The sequence below is a fragment of the Hypanus sabinus genome, chromosome 11 (assembly GCF_030144855.1).
Source record: "Hypanus sabinus isolate sHypSab1 chromosome 11, sHypSab1.hap1, whole genome shotgun sequence".
NCBI classification, from domain to species: Eukaryota; Metazoa; Chordata; class Chondrichthyes; order Myliobatiformes; family Dasyatidae; genus Hypanus; species Hypanus sabinus.
The window spans coordinates 23,246,408-23,268,573 of NC_082716.1; the positions used below are offsets into that span (position 1 = coordinate 23,246,408).

The 22,166-nt window shown below is 41.6% G+C and overlaps 1 protein-coding gene across 2 annotated transcripts in view; it reads right to left on the minus strand.

The window, feature by feature from the left end:
- alg14 (ALG14 UDP-N-acetylglucosaminyltransferase subunit) overlaps positions 1 to 22,166 on the minus strand; it is a 111,481-nt gene that overhangs the window by 80,986 nt on the left and 8,329 nt on the right. The window contains exons 2-3 of one of the 2 annotated variants that reach the window (XM_059983952.1): positions 19,642 to 19,793; positions 2,046 to 2,168 (exon numbers count right to left, since the gene is read on the minus strand). In XM_059983952.1, coding sequence (XP_059839935.1) covers positions 2,046 to 2,168; positions 19,642 to 19,793 — 275 coding nt within the window. The remainder of the gene's footprint in view (positions 1 to 2,045; positions 2,169 to 19,641; positions 19,794 to 22,166) is intronic. The other variant, XM_059983953.1, reaches the window with a different exon arrangement.

Here is a 22,166-nt window from a genome sequence, read left to right on the forward strand (position 1 = left end):
AGCCTCACGACCACGACAAAGTGATGAGTATTGGAGTTTAGTTGCAATAGAGGTAACTTGGGGAGTGCTTACTAAGATAATTACTTTAGAGAAGAAATTGTTCCAGGAGGAAAATTCGATCTTGCCTAGTTTGGCATATATAAAAATGAGAGCAGATCTATCAGAGCATATGTGAAAAGAATATTTCCCCTCACGACGGAACCGACAACTCTATGGCAAAGATTCAGAATGAGGGATTGTCCACTTAATACAGACTCGAGAAGGATTTCTTTCTCTCAGGAGACCAATGAGTGTTGTTCCCATTTAACTGCACTGGGGTTAAACTTTCAATGCATCTTAAAGAGTGGAATATAGATGAAAAAATAAAGAAACAAATTTAAACAGAACAGGAATTACTGCATATTTAATATTTCAGTAACATTTGAGTAATATTGTAAATGTGTTGTATGAAGAAGAATTCTTTGTTGTTTATATAACTCATAATGGTTATATGTACGATATATGTGAACGGCATACGTCATCACACCACTGCATCACACTTTCACACCTCATTTAAAGTAAAAACAAAACTAAAGTACATATTCCTGGCTCCATGTTTTTGTTTTCAATTAGTTTTATATTTTGGAGTTACAAAACCTAACAGTGGTAGCAAGGAATCTTAGAAGAAAAATTCCAAAAATGGCTCCTAAATGAAGCCCAACTCACATTTAAAAGAGCAGTTGAAATAACTGTATCAATGGAAACAGCAGAGACACAACTGAGTTACAGTCAGGTGTGAAAGTGAGCATGAACAAAATTGTAACGTCTAAATGGAAACTGGCATAGCTAACCAAATTGTGTTATTGTTGTGGCAGGGGCTCACGTACACCAGACCAATGCAGATTTAAAGGTGAAACTTGCAGAAAATGCAACATATACCAAGAGCACGTTGGACAAAAATAAACAGACTGCAGTGGAAAGAGGAAAAGATTAAAAAGTCAAGTTGCGCTTTCAAAAAGAGGACTAATCTGCACCTACCGTGCTTTTTAAGAGACAAGGAGGGGTAATGATGAATCAGATGGAAAAATGGTAAACTTCAACAAGGCAGTGATCCCATCACAAACCACGTTACCCACAACGGAATTCATCAGTATCATTTGAACAAGAAGTTTAGAGCGAGCTAGTCCCAAACTTGAATGATCAACTCTGCTGATTTTACAGGTGCTTTTGTATGAGTTTCCTTTTCCCACCAGCTGATAACCCCTTGTCTGGAAAGCCACAGGCAAAGGAAAATAAACATTGGTGCATTTTAAGTCACAGGACTTTATTACAACAATCATCATTTTTATTGTTTGGTCAATGAACTGAATCAAAGTGCATGCAAACAGGAGTAATGGCATTCCATAGTCTTATTGGATCAAGCTGGCCTCAGCAATTGGAAATAGTTGATTTTATGGGCGTAAAACTCATGTACACAAATAAAAGTATCCATTTCTTTTAAAAAAAAGCTCATTAAGAAAAATTTTTACATGAGGGAAAGCCTTGCGTGCTCTGGTGAAGGATCACTGAAAAGCGGGAGCATTGAAGAATAGCCATTTAAAGAAAACGCATTAAATGGGGAATGCACAATAACACTGGATTCAAGCTAAGAGCTCCAAAAGGAATGTCGATGGTAGAGAGGAATCAGGCTGCATAATCCATCTTCTTGCTGAGCTTTCTGCACAATTAAACACCATTGCACACCCTTAACCAGGGCAATTATATAATATTTTTAATGCTTGAAATTGGAAATTTGAGTTTTGCCATGTCAAACAAAGAAATCTAGAGCCAGTCATTTACTGACTACGGGCTAAGCTAAAAATCTGAACCACACACTAATGTCATGAGCAACTAGTTCATCAATATTCTCTACAACCGACCAACTCCGCAAGGATTTACAACTAAAATATTTGATGTTAAAATTTCCACACACCAAAAAAACACTGAAGTAGAAACAAGACATATGGCCTGTACGTCAGATAAAGGTCTCACAGAAATAGATTCCACCGTTAGATGGTTATACATACCACGTCCGGTTTAAGTTGGAATACCAGTGGGATGGAATACAACAGGGCAAATAGTGTAGAGACCACTGAAGACACCCAAGATTGACGAACTTCACGACTACGGGGAATCCGATGAACGGTAAACTGCAAAACAAGTGGAAAGAAGGATACTGCTTTTGAAAATTTTTGGCACCAGGTTTAGTGAGAAGTGTTAAGCTACTGTATAGTTGTAAGATATTCACATTACTCAGGCTAAATATATTTAACCATGGTTCAATTACAAACCCTTTCCAAGTTTGCACTGAATCACAATTAGACCAGAACATGATATTTTGGCTCATTCTAACCCATTTTGTTCTACAAGCTTACTGTAAAGATAGGATCATTATCAATGCTCTACTGATAAGATGAAAAATAGTCACATATTACAAATTTGAAAGAGAAAGGATGTTTAAGATCCTGTGGGAGGAGAAGAAATATGAGAGTAATGTATTTTGTATCATACTGATAGTGGTAATAAGCTGTAACCAGAGTTATATTTACAGGACGAAGGAGCTTCAAAACTATAGTGTAGGCTTTGTTTTAACCTGAATACAGGACTGTGCAAAAGTCTTAGGCACTCTAGATTTTTTTTATATAGTTTCAAATAGTATGACCTCCACAGAGCTCTGATCTCAAAATCATCAGGGCTGTCTGGAATTACCTGGACAGACAGAAGCAAGCAGGACACCCAAAGACTGCAGAATGGTGGCAACTCTCCAAGGTAGCTGGAACAGCCTACCAGCTGATTTTGTTATAAAACTGCACAATAGTGTACACAAGAGAATTGTCTCTATTTTCTCCAGTCCTGCCGAAAGGTCTTGGCCCAAAACGTCAACCGTTCTCTTTTCTATAGATGCTGCTTGGCCTGCTGAATTCCTCCACAATTTTGTGTGTGTCATCTGAAGATTTTGCCTTGTTTGTTAGAGAATTGCAGTTTTAAGGGCAAAGGGTGGTCACACCAAATATTGATTTGATATTTTACTGTTTACTGCTCTTTATAGTATTTTTGATATTTAGAAACTTCTCATTTTATTACTTTAAGAGCATCTCCACTTTACAGATTTTTTTTATGTGCCTAAGACTTTTGCACAGTGCTGTAACAAGGTACACCAATGCCTGGCACTAATGTCACTCAAGAAAATGTCATTACGAAACCTAATAACACATTGTACTTGCACTACACTGCTTTACCTCTGAAAATAAAGGAGAGCACTCTATGTATCCATCTTCATTATAGATTCAGTCTATTAGTGGCTTTCTTAATTAGTTCTCTGATGTGTTACAGTAATTCCTTGAACTAAAGGAACTGCAACCTTTTCACTCCTCTGTTTTGTGTAATACTTAAAATTAATTGATTCTTGCTCGTTTACACACTCAGTGGCCACATTTGCTCATAGGAGGTTCTGTATAGGAGTCTTCTGCTGCTGTAGCCCACCTACTTCAAGATCTGACATGTTGTATTTTCAGAGATGCTCTTCCATACTCCACTGTTGTAAAGCATGGTTATTTGAGTTACTGTCACCTTATTGTCAGCTTGAACCAGTCTGGCATGATTGGCTGATTAGGTATTTGCAATAACCAGGTGTACCCAATCAGTTACTGAACTGAAAGTAGGTTCACGAACATAAAACATCTCAGTATCTTCACATACATCTCCTGCTACTATCACCTTATCAGAAATACTGTGTTCAGTCCCGGTCACCTCACGACAGGAAAGATGGGGATACCATAGAGAGAGTGCAGAGGAGATTTACAAGGATATTACCTGGATTGAAGAGCATGCCTTAAGAGAATAGGTTGAGTGAACTTGGCCTTTTCTCCTTGGAGTGATGAAGGATGAGAGGTGACCTGATAGAGGTGTGTAAGATGATGAGGGGCATTGATCATGTGGATAGCTGGAGGCTTTTTTTCCCAGAGCTGAAATGGCTAACATGAGGGGGCATAGTTTTAAGGTGCTTGGAAATAGGTACCAAGGGGATGTCAGTGGTAAGTTTTTTCCAAACAGAGAGGGGTGGGTGCGTGGAATGCACTGCTGGCGGCGGTGCTGGAAGCAGATACAATAGGGTCCTTTAAGAGCCTCTTTGATAGGTACATGGAGCTTAGAAAAATAGAGGTTATGCAGTAAGGTAATTTTAGGCAGTTTCTACAGTAGGTTACATGGTCAGCACAACATTGTGAGCCGAAGGGTCTGTAATGTGCAGTAGATTTCTACATTCTAAGGGCTTTTCTAATATTCTTTCCCATGAGTATTAGAGGCCTTTACAAATAAAAATGGATGTTCCGTTGCTAGGTCTCTTTCCTGCTACCAGATCTTAGAAAGACTCCCAAGTCTTTCACTTGGTCAGAATCACCTTTTATCAGAATAGTCAGAATCACCACTGGCAACCACCATTGCCTTCCTCTTTAATTACTACCCCCTCTATTATTTCCTCTCAGGAAAGCTGTACCAAATTGCATGCAAAGACAGTGATGCATTAACAGCTCTGCTGGAGCGAAACCAATAGAAGGGTGTGCATTCAAAAGGATTAAACAAGAAGTTAGCTAATTGATGATTCATCATTAAGCTACAGGAACCGTGGAACACTTTTTCCTCAAGGCTTCTTTTAGCTCATAATACGCAACTTTCTGCTACCCCTGGGAAAGCAGGGTGATCCAGAACAGTGACCAAATGACTGACATCATCACATCTCATAAAAATCTCAAACAAATGTGAAGAAAACTGTGGATCGCTGGCAAACATTAACTCGTCCGGTATTTCATGCATAGCAGAGATCCAGCTCAGCATTCAGTCGTAAGTTTACTGTCACTTGAAAAGAAAATCCGAAATAATTGCGTGATGTGCCTTATTTTAAAAAGTTTTGTTTTTTGGACAATCCAGGACTTTAGTCTCAGAATAAATTTTCACTTGGATACATGCCAGGATGGTTCCTCCTTTCAGTGTGTTTTAAAATTCACTTTAATAATTCATCTTGTTATGTCATTATCAATCTCAGTGGCCTTAACAATGAGATCTTTGCTTACAAGTTGCACAGCAAAAAATAAATCAGACTTTCAGTATCATTATTGCCAATGTACTAACCTTGAGCGTGCAATCAGCTATGGCAATTTATTTCAATGAATAATATTTAAACACCTTTTCCATTTGCAGAGTTACATTCACTTTTGTTGAGAGCATGCCCAGCAAATGCTATTTGCTGGCAGTACTCATCGTAGATTCAGTAGCCACTTTATTACATACATCTGTACTCATTATAACAAATCAGCCAATCTCGTGGCAGCAACTCAATGCATAAAAGCATGCAGACGTGGTCAAGGGGATCAGTTGCTGATCAGACCAAACATAAGAATGGGGAAGAAATGTGATTCAAGTGATTTTTTGCATGGACTGATCGTTGGTGCCAGATGGGGTGGTTTGAGTATTTTAGAAACTGATGATCTCCTAGGATTTTTGCATAGTCACTAGAGTTTGTGGAGAATGGTGTGAAAATCCAGGGAGAGGCAGGTCTGTGCATGGAAACACCGTGTTACACCTAATAAATCAAAACACCTAATAAATCAATATACTGTTCAGGTTTTACCACATTGTGGGGCTTTTGGTTTACAAATTTAGTACTAGACATATTATTTATTTCTTGCAAAACATGACTAACTACTCTATGATGCTTCCATTGATTAAGCAAACAAGTACCAGGAAATGGGGCAATTAAAGAAGCAGGATTTGGTTGTCAGGATTCAAGATGAAAGCCACAGTAGTAGGGTCTCTGGCTCTGTGACTTAGAAGGGAAGGCAGAGAGAAGAGGAGTGCAGTAGGGAAAAGTGATTAATTCCATTGGTTAGAGGAACAGACATGAGGTTCTGTGAACAAGAGTGAGATTCCCAATTGGTATGTTGCCTCCCAGGTTGTCAATGTTAGGGACATCTCAGATCAAGTCCATGGGGGTGTGTGGGCAGCCAGAGGTCATGGTCCATGTCGGTACCAATGACAAGGGCAAGGAGAACATCAAGGTCCTGCAAAGTGACCTCTGGGAGTTAGGTACCATTCAAGGACAGGACTTCCAGAATGGCAACCTCAAGACTGTTACTCATGCTGGTAGGCTAGAATCAGTTTAATACAGTTTAACTCTTGTCTCTAGGTCATTCATCTCGTCATTTTGATTACTAGCCCAGTTACACAAAACCACCTCTCATTTATTTTCCCCACAACTACTCCACTAGCTGCCTTGGCACTCTGGTTCCCAGCCCTTACAACATCAGTTTAAAGCCCTGGAGCAGCACTAGGAAACCTCCCTAAAAGGATATTGGTCCCCACCCCCCAATTCACTTGCAAACTATTCCAATTGTACCAGTCCCACCATCCTATTTAAACCATCTCTCCTTTCACTTTAAAACTATGCCCTCCAAGTATTCAACATTTCCACCCTGGGAAAAAAACTCTTGCCTTACTGCCTTTTCTGTGCTGCTGCAGTTTTATAAACTTCTATGCAGAAGAGCAGGAAAGACCATTCAGAGTTTTGGGCAATCTGTTAACCATTAACTGATTACACGGTTGCTACCGCAGTGCTGTTTGTGGCAGTTTCCTGTACACAAAGAAGTTTTCTTTACACAAAAGAGGTGATTTTGCTTCAAAAGCTTCTTTTCTGACTATGGTGCCCTTTAGGATATTTGGATTTTGTGACAATCATTACAGAACCAAATTTATAATAAGAATTGATTAAACCTCTCACATGGCGATTGTAATCTTCCCCTTCAGTAAACACATTGCTGTTTCAACACTAGACTACTGAGAAAGATTATAACCCGTTCCAATTATTAATGCAGAATTAAGAATTTCTTATGGGAATATAAATAAGGACAGAAGGCACAATTTTAAAATGAGTAATGTCTTCACAAGCTCTGATTGAATTATCCCTGCCTCTAATCCTGCCTGAACTGAAGCAAACACTTACTTGACACTGTGTGCACATCTGTGTGTTAGGGCTTGGAAAATATATCACATAAATATGCCAATAATACATTTAAAAAAGATTAAAATGCATAGACTGGAAGGCAGCCCACATATATTTAAAACCACTCCACAACAGTTGATAAGTTCATGAAAGCAGGCATGTTTGGCATGGTTCAAAGCAAATTGCTGAACTCTCAATACTCCAGGAGTAACATTGTTAACTCCTCAACTTCCTTTTCATTTTTGAAAGAAAAAAAACAATTTGATTCTTTTGACTAAAGCGAGTTTGGGATAAGAAAATGCAATTCCATTTTACATTTGGCTGAATTAACTTCAACCATCCTCAAGAAGGCAACACACAAAATGCTGGAGGAACTCAGCAGCAGGAGAAGAAGACGAGAACTCAGTGTAAGAAGGTGGGGAGAGGGGAGGGCAAAGTACAAGGTGGTAAGCGATAGGTGAACCCTGGAGGGGGAGGGAGGGATGAAATAAGGAGCTGGGAAGTAGATTTCTGAAAGAGATAAAGGGCTGGTGAAGGGAAATCTGACAGGAGAGGATTGAAGACCATGGAAGAAAGGGAAAGAGGAGGAGCTCTTTGTGGGAGATGATGGGCAGGTAAGGAGATAAAGTGAGAGGGGGAGACAGGAATGAGGAATGGTGGGGGGTGGCAAATTAGCAGAAGTTCAAGAAATTGATGTTTATATTATCAGGTTGGAGGATAGCCAGACAGAATATGAGGTGTTGCTCCTCCATCCTCAAGAAATTAAACAAGGCCTACTGGCCCAAGAAGCAGCGCGCACACATGAACACACACTTGACCATCTGTATACTGATGCACAGGAAACTGAAGCCAAGTGTGTTTTTTTTTTGATAAAGAAAGATTAGAACACAAGGATAACTAACTTGGATTGCAGAGTCCTTGTATAAAGTTTAGGCTTGGTCCTGACCTGCTCCAAATAGGAAAAGGGAATACAATGATCTGATTTCTAGTGGATGTTCTATGAATAAATTCATGGCCACATTCAAGAGCAAAGGACACAAACAAATATGCTTTCAATTCCACTTTCCCTGACTATGTCCTTCATTTCAATTCACACAGCACCCAGATTATGTTTCTGCACAGTCCTCACATTGTTCTCCTCCAGCAGACATCTCAAAGTCAAAGTCAAGTAAATTTATTATCAAAATATGTATGTCGCCTTGAGATAATTTCCTTCCATACATTTGCCAGAACATAAATACAATAAATCTTTTGAAAAACTATACATAAACCAAGTGTTGACTAACAACCAATGTGGAAAAGAAGACAAACTGTGCAAATAAAATAAATAAAGAATACTGAGAACATGAGTTAAAGAGTCCTGGAAAATGACTCTAAATTGTGGTAACAGTTCAGAGTTAAGATGAGTGAAGTTATCCATGCCTCTTCAAGAGTCTGTTGGTGTTAGGGTAATAAATATTCTTGAACCTGGTAGTGTTCTAATAAGACTCTTGTACTTCTAGCCCAGTGGTTCCCAACGTGGGGCGTTCGCCCCACAGGGGGGTAATTTCATTTTTAAGGGGGGGGCAATTTGAGAATGAGTTATTAACAGTGAATTTTTTCTAGTAAGTCTGTGTGAGTATGAGTGTGTGTGCGAGTTAATACATATGTGTATATATAGTATGCATACATAAAAATACTTGTGTGTATGTACATGTGTAATTGCGTATGTACTGTATATAGTATATCACCACCATTACAACCATCAAATGGCTTTCATAATTAAATTAATGAATTAACTGATGTAGGAAGGAACGAATGAACAAGTCCAAACGTGTAAGAAACTCGTACGAGGTTGCGCCAATGCTGCTTTTTGCAGTAGCTTTCAGTTCTTGGTGGTGTGAAGGTGTGTACATTGCGTCATCTCTTTTAAACGGTGTATCTGTCTTTATATGCTGTAGAAACGAATCGGCATTGTTTTATTTATTTATTATTATTATTATTATTTTAATATCACTTAATGTTCTTTTTTTTTTACACAATTTCTTAGTAATTTCTTCCTCAGAACTTTAACAGTCCTTTGGTTCTTTTATTTTTCTCTTTCATGAATGCCATGTTCTTTGGAAGCTTGTTTAAACCAAGTTAATGGTCTTTTAGGCTTCCTCCAGGTGAATAGCAGTTCACTTTTTGAATAATAAGAATTATATATCACCACAGGGGGCATCAGGATTTTAGAGGTGATTAGGTGGGGCATGACCAAAAAAAGGTTGGGAACCACTGCTCTAGCCCAACTGAACCCAACATTTCTACAGCAGACATTTAAAGATGGAATCCTTCAATCCCTACATAGAAACAGCTCATAATATACTGTTTGATTTGCTGAAGATTTCAGTCATGGAGTGCGTGGTGATAGATCCAGGTCTGAACTGAGTATTAGTAACACTTGAATTACAGGTGAGGGTTTTGTTACTAGAAGATGAACCCTATTGCAGTCTTCTGTAATGTGAAGTCCATCATTTGGACACAAGTCAAGAAAGTCACAACCTTTTAGCAACAGCTTCTTTCCCTCCACCATCAGATTTCTGAATAGTCCATTAACATTACCTGGCTATTCCTTTTTTGCACTTTTTCTTCTTTAATGTAACTTATAGTGGCCACTTCATTAGATACACTTATGCATCAGTTCGATAATGCAAATAACTAATCAACCAATCATGTGGCAGCTTCTCAATACGTAAAAGCACACAGACGTGGTCGACAGGTTCAGTTGGTGTTCAGACCATACATCAGAATGGGGAAGAAACGTGATCTAAGTGACTTTGACTGTGGAATGACTGTTGGCTCCAGATGGGGTGGTTTGAGAATCTCAAAAACCGCTGCTTGCCTGACAATTCCACGTACGACAGTCTCTGGAGTTTAAAGAGAATGGTGCAAAAACAGAAAACATCCAATGAGTGGCAGTTATGAGAACAAAAACGCCTTGTTGGTGAGAGAGTTTAGAGGAGAATGGCCAGATTAGTTCAAGGTGACAGGAAGGCGACAGTAACTCAAATAATCATATGTTCCAACAATGGTGTGTGGAAGAGCATCTCTGCTGAAAACTACGCTAGGTTCCACTGCTGTACCTAATAAAGCGGTCAATAAATATAGCAACTTATCGTAACTATAGTAATATTGTAATTTTAGTAATATTTTCTATTTTATACTTTACCAATTGAACTGAACTGACTTTATTATTTCCATCCTTAATATATGAGGTAAAAATCTATGTTACATCTGTCTAAATGCGCAATGTGCAATTTATAGTAATTTATAATAAACAGTATATACAACAGGACAGTTAATATAACATTGAGATACAGTTGTGTTAGCATGAATTAATCAGTCTGATGGCCTGGTGGAAGAAGCTGTCCCAGAGCCTGTTGTTCCTGGCTTTTATGCTGCAGTACCATTTCCCATATGGTAGCAGCTGGAACAGTTTGTGGTTAGGGTGACTCAGGTCCACAATGATTCTACGAGCCCTTTTTACACATCTATCTTTGTAAATGTCCTGAATAGTGGGAAGTTCCACCAGTACAGCTGGATAAGATACTCTCAATTGTGCCCCTGTAGAAAGTCCTTAGGATTAGGATTTGTTATGTTTTGTAACTCCAAAACTAATCAAAAGTAAAACATGGGACAATCATCAATAAACGTGTACTTCATTTATTACTTTTGGCAAGGTGCACACTTATGACATGGTGCATGATTACCATATGCCATTCACATATATTTACATATAACCCATAATTAATTTTACAGAGAACACTTAATCAAATAATATATTTTCAATACTGCTCAAATATTAAATACACAGCACTACTGCCGCAAGATATGTCGGTAAGAATAAACCTGATTCTTTTTTCCACATAAATCCTATGCGAGTGAGCTTTACTCCAGAAGTAAACTTTTGGGGTATTAATTTGTGAACTCTGCAAAGACAAATTTATGCAACCCGCGTGGCTGTAAAATGGGGGGGGGGGGGGTTGCCTGTATTTTGTTCAGTCAGGCTCTTGATCAGCACTCTTCAATTGAGTACTGTACACAATAGAAAGTTTCCACAACTGCCTCCTCTCCATCCATCTTTCTCTAACAGACTTACACAGACTCGTATTGCTAGTGCAGCTTTCCCACTGCATTCCAGTTTACATCGGTGAAGCACACTTAGAATGTAATCATAGTTGACAAGAGGAAATACGACAGCAATAACAACAACAACATGAGGAGTTTATTTCCTTCTGATGTTGACTAAGGGATAAATATTCATCGTGACACTGGTGAGAACACATGCTTTTGGTCAGATTAGCATCAAGGAATCTCTTACATCCAGAAGAAGGCAAGATCTGAGAAAATTCCTCATTAGGAAGACATCTACTTTGACAATATAAACTTCATCAGGATACAGTGTGGGACTGTCAACCCAGAACTGTGTTCATGTTTCTACAGTGGAACTTGAATTCATAACCTTATATAGCTTTAACAGTACACAACATAAGCTTACCTTTTGAATATCAAGTTGGTTTTTTTTAACAAAATTGCCCATCACTTATGGAAGAGTTTGGTTCATACGAACAGCAACAAGCTTCAAATTTCAAGTTCAACCCATCTACATCGGTGGTGTGCAGGTAGAACAGGTCAAAAGCTTTAAGTTCCTCAGGGTGAATATCACAAATGACCTGACTTGGTCTAACCAAGAAGAGTCCACTACCAAGACTGCCCACCAGTGCCTTTACTTCCTGAGAAAGCTGAAGAAATTTGGCCTGTCCCCTAAAGCCCTCACTAATTTTTATAGGTACACCATAGAAAGCATTCTTCTAGGGTGCATCACAACCTGGTATGGAAGTTGTCCTGTCCGAGACAAGAAGAAGCTGCAGAAGATCGTGAACATAGCCCAGCACATCACACAAACCAATCTTCCATCCTTGGACTCACTTTACACCGCACGCTGTCGGAGCAGTGCTGCCAGGATAATCAAGGACATGACCCACCCAGCCAACACACTTTTTGTCTCTCTTCCCTCTGGGAGAAGGTTCAGGAGCATGAAGATTTGTACGGCCAAATTTGGGAACAGCTTCTTCCCAACTGTGATAAGACTGCTGAACGGATCCTGACCCGGATCTGGGCCGTACCTTCCAAATATCTGGACCTGACTTGCACTACCTTACCTTCCCTTTTCTATTTTCTAATTATGATTTATAGTTTAAATTTTTATTATATTTACTTCGATGTGTACTTCAGGAAGCGCGAAGCGCAGAATCAAATATCACTATGACGATTGTATGCTCTAGTATCAATTGTTTGGTGACAATAAAGTAAAGTAAACTCAAGTTTAAATGTCATTCAACCATACGCCTGTATATAGCAAATGAAATATTGTTCCTCCAGGGCCATACAGTTACAAAGCACATACAGTCACAAAATAATATTAACACAAGTCCCTAAGTGACATGGCCTGAAGATTGATGGTGCATGGGATGTTGTCCTGGAGTCACGCTTTTGCAAGAACAAGCATGCAGTAGTTCCTTATCTCTCACTGGGTCAAAGGCAATCCAGTTTATCTTCCAAGGAGCAAACACTGGGAGAGCAGCACCAATGGGAGAGCTGGCCTGCACAGGCCAGCACCAACCCAGCAATGTTTCATGTTATTACAAAGCATTCGCACATTAGACTTCTTTCTCCTGATATTATTCTGCTCTTATTGCAAAAAACTACAGCAACTGTCCAATATCAACAGTCTAAACTTAATCATAATCAGCATCAAACTTAGTAGCAAATAAAATGATTCAACAGAAACAAATAAAAATAGCAACCAACCCTTTAATGTAACATTTGAACTACATAGAAAAACAACTCCAAGAATGTTAAATTTTTCCTCTGATTATTTGATAACATCTAGCCCAAACTTCCCACAGATCTCTTCCTTAGAATCTCAATTTGGGAATTGGCAACCAAGAAAGAAAGGAGTGATTCGGGAAATCTTACACCCATTGTACCAGTCTTTAGGGAATCCAAAGCAGATTATAAAACACAAAGGCCACCAACCTTTGTCTTCAAAGGCAGGCAATTATGCTATCATTCAACTTAATTATTTGATCATTTTGATTGCTTTGGCAAAGAACAGCATTCACTATTGTTCACGGGACAGCTGATGCTGGAATCTGGAGCAACACACACAACGCTGCAGCAGTTTAATGGGTCGGACAGTATCCATGGATGGAAATGAATGGCCACCGTTTCAGGTCCAGATCTTTCAGCTGGACTGGCAGTATAGACAGAGCTTTCAGCTGACAGCACAGCTCGACCGCGGAGATTCGCCCCGACCAAAGTCCCACTTGAGATCATTGTTTTATGCACAAGTGCAATGAAAAACTTACCTGCAGCAGCATCACAGACACGTAGCACCATTTAAGTAGCATTCACAAGAAAAAAACTTAAATTGGATATTTTTAATAACAGAAATAAAGCCAATTTTAGCACAAAATGATCAGAGTGGTCACTGAGTTCCTCCAGTGTTTTATGTGTTGATACATTCTCGTTCATCGTTTTGCATTAATGCAACTTCGACATCTAACTGCTGGGTTCCTCACACACTCAATTTCAAGTCAAGTATATTGTCATTTAACTACAGTATATACATGAATGAGGCAATGTTTCTCCAGAGCAGGGGGTAAAGCACTGTACTACACATTACGCACATAAAAAACACAATAACTGAGGAAAGCAAGGATAAAATCTACTGATGAATTACACATAAATGAACAAAGTGCATAAATTAAATATTGTCAGGTACAGAACAGATTAACCTGTGACTTTGAATGTGATGCGCAGGGAGTTCAGAAGCCTAATGGCCTGAGGAAAGAAACTGTTTCCCATCCTGACCGTTCTTGCTTTTGTGCATCGGAGTCTCCCGCCTGATGGTAGAAAGTCAAAGAGGATGCTGGATGGTTGGGTGGTATCCTTAAACTTTTCAAATGTTGAAAGGTAACGACAGAGTAGATGTGGAAAGGATGTTTCCCATGGTGGGAGAATCTAGGACAAGGGGTCACAGCCTCAGGATAAAGGGGCGCCCTTTCAAAACAGATGCGGAGAAATTTCTTTAGCCAAAGGGTGGTGAATTCGTGGAATCTGTTGCCACATGCAGCTGTGGAGGCCAGGTCATTGGGTGTACTTAAGGCAGAGATCGCTAAGTTCCTGACTGGACATGGCATCAAACGTTACGGGGAGAAGGCCAGGATCTGGGGTTGAGGAGGATCAGCCATGATTGAATGGTGAAGTAGACTCGATGGGCCAGATGGCCTAATTGTGCTCCTTTGTCTTATGGTCTTAATAATATTAAGGGCCCTCCATACGCAGTACTCCTAGTAAATGTTTCTGATGGACGGTAGGGAGATCCCTATGACTCTCTCAGCCAATCTCACAGTACTTTGTAGAGACTTCCAGTCCGACGCTGGGCTGCTACCACAAGATGGAGATGCAGCCTGTCAGGACACTCTCAATAACGCTCCTGTAAAACTCAATTTTGATTCCAATGCATCTCTGCTGCCTCCCCACTTCTAAGGAATTATTTCCTATCTACTTCACTATGTACAGTGTTTCTGATGTACATCAGGTGCCAACATGGTCGCTGACTGTGCCAGGTGGGTCTCTGTTAATCTGATGTTATGCTGCCCACACCAAGCCCTGTCTGCATAAAACCCTCTGCTCACTCAAATACACCTCAAGCTCACTGCTGCCGTAACAGCGTTACACTAACCGTTACGCTACTGTGCCACCTCTAAATTACGTTATTGCCCAGTATTGAACTGTGGACATTTCAAATGTTAAGCGAACATGACGCCAGCCGTACTATACGTTTCCTGAACATTTTTGGACAGTTTCTGCCTCGATCCAAATCCTGGAATTATTTTTCTAACTTCCTCCATCCCTTTAGTTTGTTTTTGAATGGGAGTGCTAAAGGGGAGATCAGAGGAAACACCATTTTGTTGACAAGACAATGGAGAGTTGCCATCTTGAAATATTACAATATTTCTATTGAAGGAATCTGCCCAATGGAATTGGGAGGCAGTTCCAGGTTTTAGACCCACTGATGAAGAAGGATTGGTAATAAATTTCCAAATTTGAATAGTATGCAATTTGATGGTGAGGTAACGGGTAAACGGTGTTCCCGCGCATCTGCCACCCTTGTTCTACTTGGTGGGTGTGCTTGGAACATTTCGGAGCGGTGGGAGTAGCTTAAGTAATTACGTTGCAACTTGTGGACTTTCCTCCATTCTCTGTCAATTTTTAAATCAGACTTTTTGCACCTTAAGAATGCAGCTTTTGGATTCAAATCAGTTGTCGTCACTTTAGTGAAGTACATAACCGATCTTTCGCCTTTTTTGCACCCTGTAAATGCTTTTCCTACATGCATACAGAAGAGTTTTGCATTAAGTTTCAGCATTTTCCCCTTAATTTGCTAACAAGGAAGAAAACATTTCATTTGCATACAAACTCTTGTGGCTTGGAGATATGGCAGAGAACTTTCAACCAATTAATTGCATTGTTCTATGGGAGGGAAATGAAACAGCCAACCTATGTAGAGCAAGATCACGTGACAGTATAAGACAGTCATCTCAGAATTGGGTTTATTATCACTGACGTACAGTTGATTTGCGACAGTAGTACCATGTAATACATAAAAAACACAATAAATGACAATAAGAGTATCTACTCAGTGGTTATTTCATTAGGTACTGGAGTGGAACCCAGTGCGGTTTTCTGCTGCTGTAGCCTATCCACTTACGTACTAACGCTTGGTTAGAGTTACTGTCGCCCGCCTGCCTGTCAGCTAGAACCTGTCCTACCACTCACCTCTCAGCTCTCTCACAAGGCCTTTTCACCTATAGAGCTACAAAAAAGCTGGATGAACTCAGCAAGTCGGGCAGCATCCGTTGAAAGAAGCAGTAAATGACGGACTTTCAACGGATGCTGCCTGACCTGCTGAGTTCATCCAGCTTTTTTGTACGTCTTGATTTGACCACAGTGTACTTTCTGTCACCTACAGAGCTCCTGCTCAATGGATATTTTTGTTCACACTATCTTTTTCACACCATTCTCTGTAAACTCTCAGGACTGTTGTGCGTGTGAAAACCCCCGGAGATCAGCAGTTTCTGAGATACCCTGTCTGGCACCAACCATCATTCCAAGGTCAAAGTCACTTAGATCACATTCGTTCCCCATTCTGATGTTTGGTCTGAACACCAGCTGAACCTCTTGACCATGCCTGCATGCTTTTATGCAATGAATTGCTGCCACATGATTGGCTGATTAGATATTAGCATTAATAGTGCAGCTGTACCAAATAAAGTGGCCACTGACTGTATATAAGAACAGATAGTGCAAAAAAAGAGCAAAATAGTGAAGCAATGTTCGTGGACTATTCAGGAATCTGATGGCAGAGGGGGAGAAGATTCTTTAAGGTAATCAGCATCTCCATCATTTTGATTTGGGTGCACATTCTAAAATCTCAGGCATCTGATCACTCCACTCAATAAGCTTAAACTTCAGCAACATCTTTTTCAAACCTGCATCAGCTTCATTCGTAACCAAACTTTTCCAATTGCCCTACTGTCAAGTCATCCAGCTTCTTTGTCTATTTGCTTCTTGCTTCTCTAACGCTGTGGCTCAGTGGGCAGAACTCTTGTGTCAACGGTAGAAGATGCTGGTTCAAGTCCTGGTTTGAGTAACAGCTCCTGTGCAGTACTAAAGGAGTGCTGCATTATCAGAGGTACTGCGTTGTGCTTGAGCGCTTTTAATGCTGCCCTCAGGTGGGGTGTAATAGATCCCTATTTCTTTGCCTGTGATGGACTGGGCATCAGCCTATTCCATTCCTGGGTATTGGTGTTTCCACACCAGGCCATGATGTAACCAGTTAGTGTACCCTCCACTGTGCTTGTTCAAATTTTGGGTGACATGCCAAATTTGCCAAACTTCTAAGTAGAAAGTAAATTGGGTGCTGCATATGCTGCACTGTAGCGCCAACTCTGTATTCCCCTCCTCAAATGCTACCTGACTTTTAAAGAAGCAGTCACATGAACATGGAGGGAATGTAGATCATGGGATTAGTTTAATTTGGCTTCATCGCTGGCACAGACATTTGGGCCGAAGGGCCTGTTCCTTTACTATATTATCCTAATTTCTCACCGGTCTATATATATTTCAGCAAAAGCAGCTGCTTCAAAAGTAAGTGCAGGATCTAGGCCAGCTTCATTTCCATTTCACTGAAAGTTATCTCATCTTGGCGACAATCGCATTTGGTGTTCTCACCACTGATTGCTAACCAGCGACCTCTGCTGGGCATGCACTTACAATGCACATCAGACAACAACACCTCTCTTTGGTTGTCCATCAGAAAATTCTGGGTCCTCTCTTACCTCTTCCCTCCCCTTCACCTGCCTTTCACCTCTTTCATCTTGTATGTCCTTGTTACGATCACATCTCTGCTGGATGCTAAGAATATCAAGGTCTGCAGGTCTACCCCATCAGCAAGTTGCTCCATAGTGATAGAGCTGGATTATTGCATACCGTTGTGTTGTCACTTGGACTCGTTGTGTACTATTGTGCCGAGTGATCGTCTTAGACGTTTTCCTGATTGCAAGATCCTCCTGGACATTGGTAACGTGGGAAAGTGCAGGTCTGGTTCGCTGGTTCATTGGCAGCACTGACTGCAGGCGAGCTGCGTTGTATCGGTTGTGGTGAAGATTAGGCCTAGGTCGAGGGTGCAGGGTCTCCTGTGGCAGTCGCCCAGGGGAGGAGTTGTCGAGGTGGTGCTGCCTTCTAGTGTTCCCTCTGTGGAAGGACAAGCCGGGCCAGGACAGCTTGCTGTCAATCTAGTCATGCAACACAGCGATTTGGACCATATTATTATGTTTTTCTCTTTATGATCTGAAATCATAGCCAAATGTGCTATTTGTGCTGTGTGCTGCTGGTAATATGTTTTGCACCTTTTGCACCAGTAAGAACACTGTTTCGTTTGGCTATATATTGAATTTTGAACTTCTCCCTAGTGCCTCTCCTGTCCTTTATCCCATGGTCCAATCTCCTCTATTAGATATTTTCTCCTTCACCCCTTTACCTTCTCCACCTATCAAGCAGGTTCTCACTTTATCTTCCCCACCCCCCCCCCCCCCCCCCCCCGGTTTCATCTATCACCTTTTAGGTTGTAATCTTCCTCCTCATCCCACCTGCTTACTCTGGCTTCTTCCCTCTTGCTTTTGATGAAAGGTCTCAGACCGTTTATTTTTTTCCAATAGATGCTACCTGACCTGCTAAATTCCTCCATGTTTTTGTGTGTGTTACTCTGGATTTGCAGCTTCTGCAGAATTTCTTGTACTTCATCACCACTGCACTTAGTCAAGCTAGCAATCACTTTACACTAGTGGTCACCAACCCGTCGATTGCGATCGACTGGTCGATCTTTGAGACTTTCCCAGTAGATCCCACAAAAAAGAAAAATAAATACACAAATACTATTCACAGATTGTTTCCGGGTTGTGGGGTTTTAGTTCCGTTCTTTCTGCCCGGTGCGCATGCGTGTAGCTCCCCCGCACTACATAGTGTACTTCAGTGGTCCCCAACCACCGGGCTGCGAGGAAACAATATGAGTCAGCCCAGTGTTGAACTTGAACCCACACAAGGTCATTAGTCGCCTAAACACACTGATACCCTCGTGCAGCCGGCGGGAAGTGCCGTTGCTACTGGCCTGGAGCGCGGACAGATGGGCGCCACCTCTAAACCCGTTTCGCACACTGAATGTTCGTGGGGAACCCGGTGCTAAAATATTCGCAGACGATCTAATTTGGGCTCAGGGTTTCGTAAGTAGCAGAGCAGCTGCCGCGCTGTGCTCTACTGAAACAAACTTTTGTCGGCCGACAGATCCTATAAGGGGGGTGGGCACGGGCCTGTCGCTCTCTCCGGACTGCGACCGCCGAGGCCCCAGTACGGGAACCTCCAGCCCTGACCTTGTCCTCTCACCCCACCCGCAACCAGCTGCACCTGGCCAGGGCATCTGGCGGCGGGTGGGTGGGAGGCTGGAGTTGGGGCCCGGAGGCTGTCTAATGAGGCAATGAAGCCCTCAAAACTGCTTCGATACCGAGTCCAAGCACCCCGCACTTCGAGACAAACCCGTTGAGTATTTTCAGCGGAAAAAACATGAGCAGTGCGGGACATCAGCTAAGTGCCGAAAGCCGCGAAAACTAAATTGTGGAATAGACTGGACATAAGAAACCCCCTTCAAGTATCACTGTATTCCCGTCGTGTTTAACACCACCCCCCCACCTGCCAGTCCGCCAAGAATATTGTCAATATTAAACCGGTCCGCGGTGCAAAAAAAGGGCGGGTACCCCTGGTGTTCATGCATTATTTCTACTTTCGGGTTGCGGGGTTTTACTTCTGGTCTTTTCTGCCCCAGTGTGCATGCGTGTAACTAATTAATCTGGGGTCGATCTCGCCTTTCACTAAGGCCGAGGTAGGGGATCTTGGGCTTAAAAAGATTGGCGACCATTACTCTACACACATCAGGCACAAAGACAGACACTTCTAGGTCACAGTTCCAAGCCCATGTTAGCACCTACCCGAGGTTGAGGACCTTCTTCAACTCTGGCAGCCTCAAGTCTGCGGACCTTGTCTTCACTCATCCTGTCTGTTTCAGCAATGACGTAATGCCTGGGGCTGTATGAGGCGGAGAGGCTGCCCACAAGCCTGAGAATCTCTGTGGTATGTCCCCCTGCAAGACAAATAGCATGTTTTGTCACTCCAAAACATTCAAACTAAAAGAGGGCAGCACAGTAGTGTGGTGGTTAGCAGAAAGCTCTCTAGTACAGGAGACCCGGGTTCAATTCCCACCACTGCCTGTAGGGAGTCTGTACATTCTCCCCATGACCATGTATTCATTCAATTCCTCTCCAGGTGCTCCAGTTTCCTCCCACAGTCCAAAGTTGTACCAGTTGGTAGGTTAATTGGTCATTGTAAATTTCCTGCGATTAGTTCATGATTAATTTCCTGCCACATGATGAGCCTCTTGAAATACTTCATGATGATAGATGCGAGTGCAACGGGACAGTAGTCGTTTAGGCAGGACACTGAAGACTTCTTCAACGCAATGGGCGGAAGTTCCCACTTGCTTCAAAAAGGCAACAGTTATACCAGTGTCTAAGAAGAATAATGTGAGCTGCCTTAATAACTATCGCTTGGTAGCACTCACATCGACAGTAATGAAATACTTTGAGTGGTTGGTCATGACTACACTGAACTCCTGCCTCAGCAAGGACCTGGACCCATTGCAATTTGCCGATCACCACAATAGGTCAACAGCAGACACAATCTCAATGGCTCTCAAGACAGCTTTAGACCACCTGGAAAAAATAAACACCTATGACAGGATACTGTTCATCGACTATAGCTCAGCATTTAATACCATCATTCCCACAATCCTGATTGAGAAGTTACAGAACTTGGACCTCTGTATCTCCCTCTGCAATTAGATCCTTGACTTCCTTGCCAGAAGACCACAATCTATGCAGATTGGAGATAACATATCCCTCTGACTGATGATCAGCACTGGCACACCTCAGGGATGTGTGCTTAGCCCTCTGCTCTACTCTCTATATACACATGACTGTGTGGCTATGCATAGCTCAAATACCATCTATAAATTTGCTGATGATACAACAAAGTGGTGACAAGGAGGCATACAGGAGTGAGATATATCAACTAGTGGAGTGGGGCCGCAGCAACAATCTGGGACTCAACATCAGTAAGACGAAAGAGCTGACTGTGGACTTCTAGAAGGGCAAGACGAAGGAACACATACCAATCTTCATAGAGGGATAGGAAGTGGAGAGAGTGAGCAGCTTCAAGTTCCTGCATATCAAGACCTCTGAACCTGGTCCCAACAAACAAATTGATGTAGTTATAAAGAAGGCAAGATAGCGGTTATACTTTACTAGGAGCTTGAAGAGATTTGGCATGTCAACAAATACACTGAAAAACTTCTATAGATGTACCCTGCAGAGCATTCTGACAGACTGCATCACTGTCCGGCATGGTGGGGGGGGGGGGGGGGCTACTGCATAGGACCTAAAGAAGCTACAGAAGGTTGTAAATCTAGTCAGCTCCATCTTGGGCACTAGCCTACAAAGTACCCAGGACATTTTCAGGGAGCAGTGTCACAGAAAGGTAGCGTCCATTATTAAGGACCTCCGGCACCCAGGGCAAGCACATTTCTCACTGTTACCATCAGGTAGGAGATACAGAAGCCTGAAGACACACACTCAGTGATTCAGGAACAGCTTCCTCCCCTCTGCCATCCGATTCCTAAATGGACATTGAATCTTTGAACACAACCTTACCTTTTTTAAAAATATACAGTATTTCTGTTTTTGCACGTTTTAAAAAATCTATTCAATATATTTAATTGATTTACTTTATTATTGTTATTTTTATTCTATTTATTATTTCTCTCTCTGCTAGATTATGCATTGCATTGAACTGCAACTGCTAAGTTAACAAATTTCATGTCACATGCTGGTGATAATAAACCTGATTCTGATTCTAACACACACAAAATGCTGGACGAACTCAGCAGGTTAGGCACTATCTGTGGAAAAGAGTAAACAGTTGGCATTTTGGGCTGAGACCCTTCTTCAGGACTGGAAAAGGGGAAGACACCACAATAAAAAGGTCAGGGGAGAGGAAGGAGAACAGCCAGCAGGTGGCAAGAGTGGGCTCCCTCACATCCAACCCTCTGACTCTCAATACAGGAGTCCCTCAGGGCTGCGTACTGAGTCCCCTCCTTTACTCCCTGTATACCCATGACTGTATCGCCACCCACAGCTCCAATCTGCTAATTAAATTTGCCGACAACGCTACATTGATTGGCCTCATCTCAAACAATAATGAGGTGGCCTGCAGGGAAGAAGTCATCTCTCTGACAGTGGTGTCAAGAAAACAACCTCTCCCTCAAAGTCGCAAAGGTGTTGCTCCTTCACCCTAAGGGTGCTATCATCTCGGCACAACAGGAGGCCACGGACTGACATGTCGGAATGGAAATGGGAATCGGAATTAGAATGTTTGGCCACCGTGTAGATTCTGCAGATGT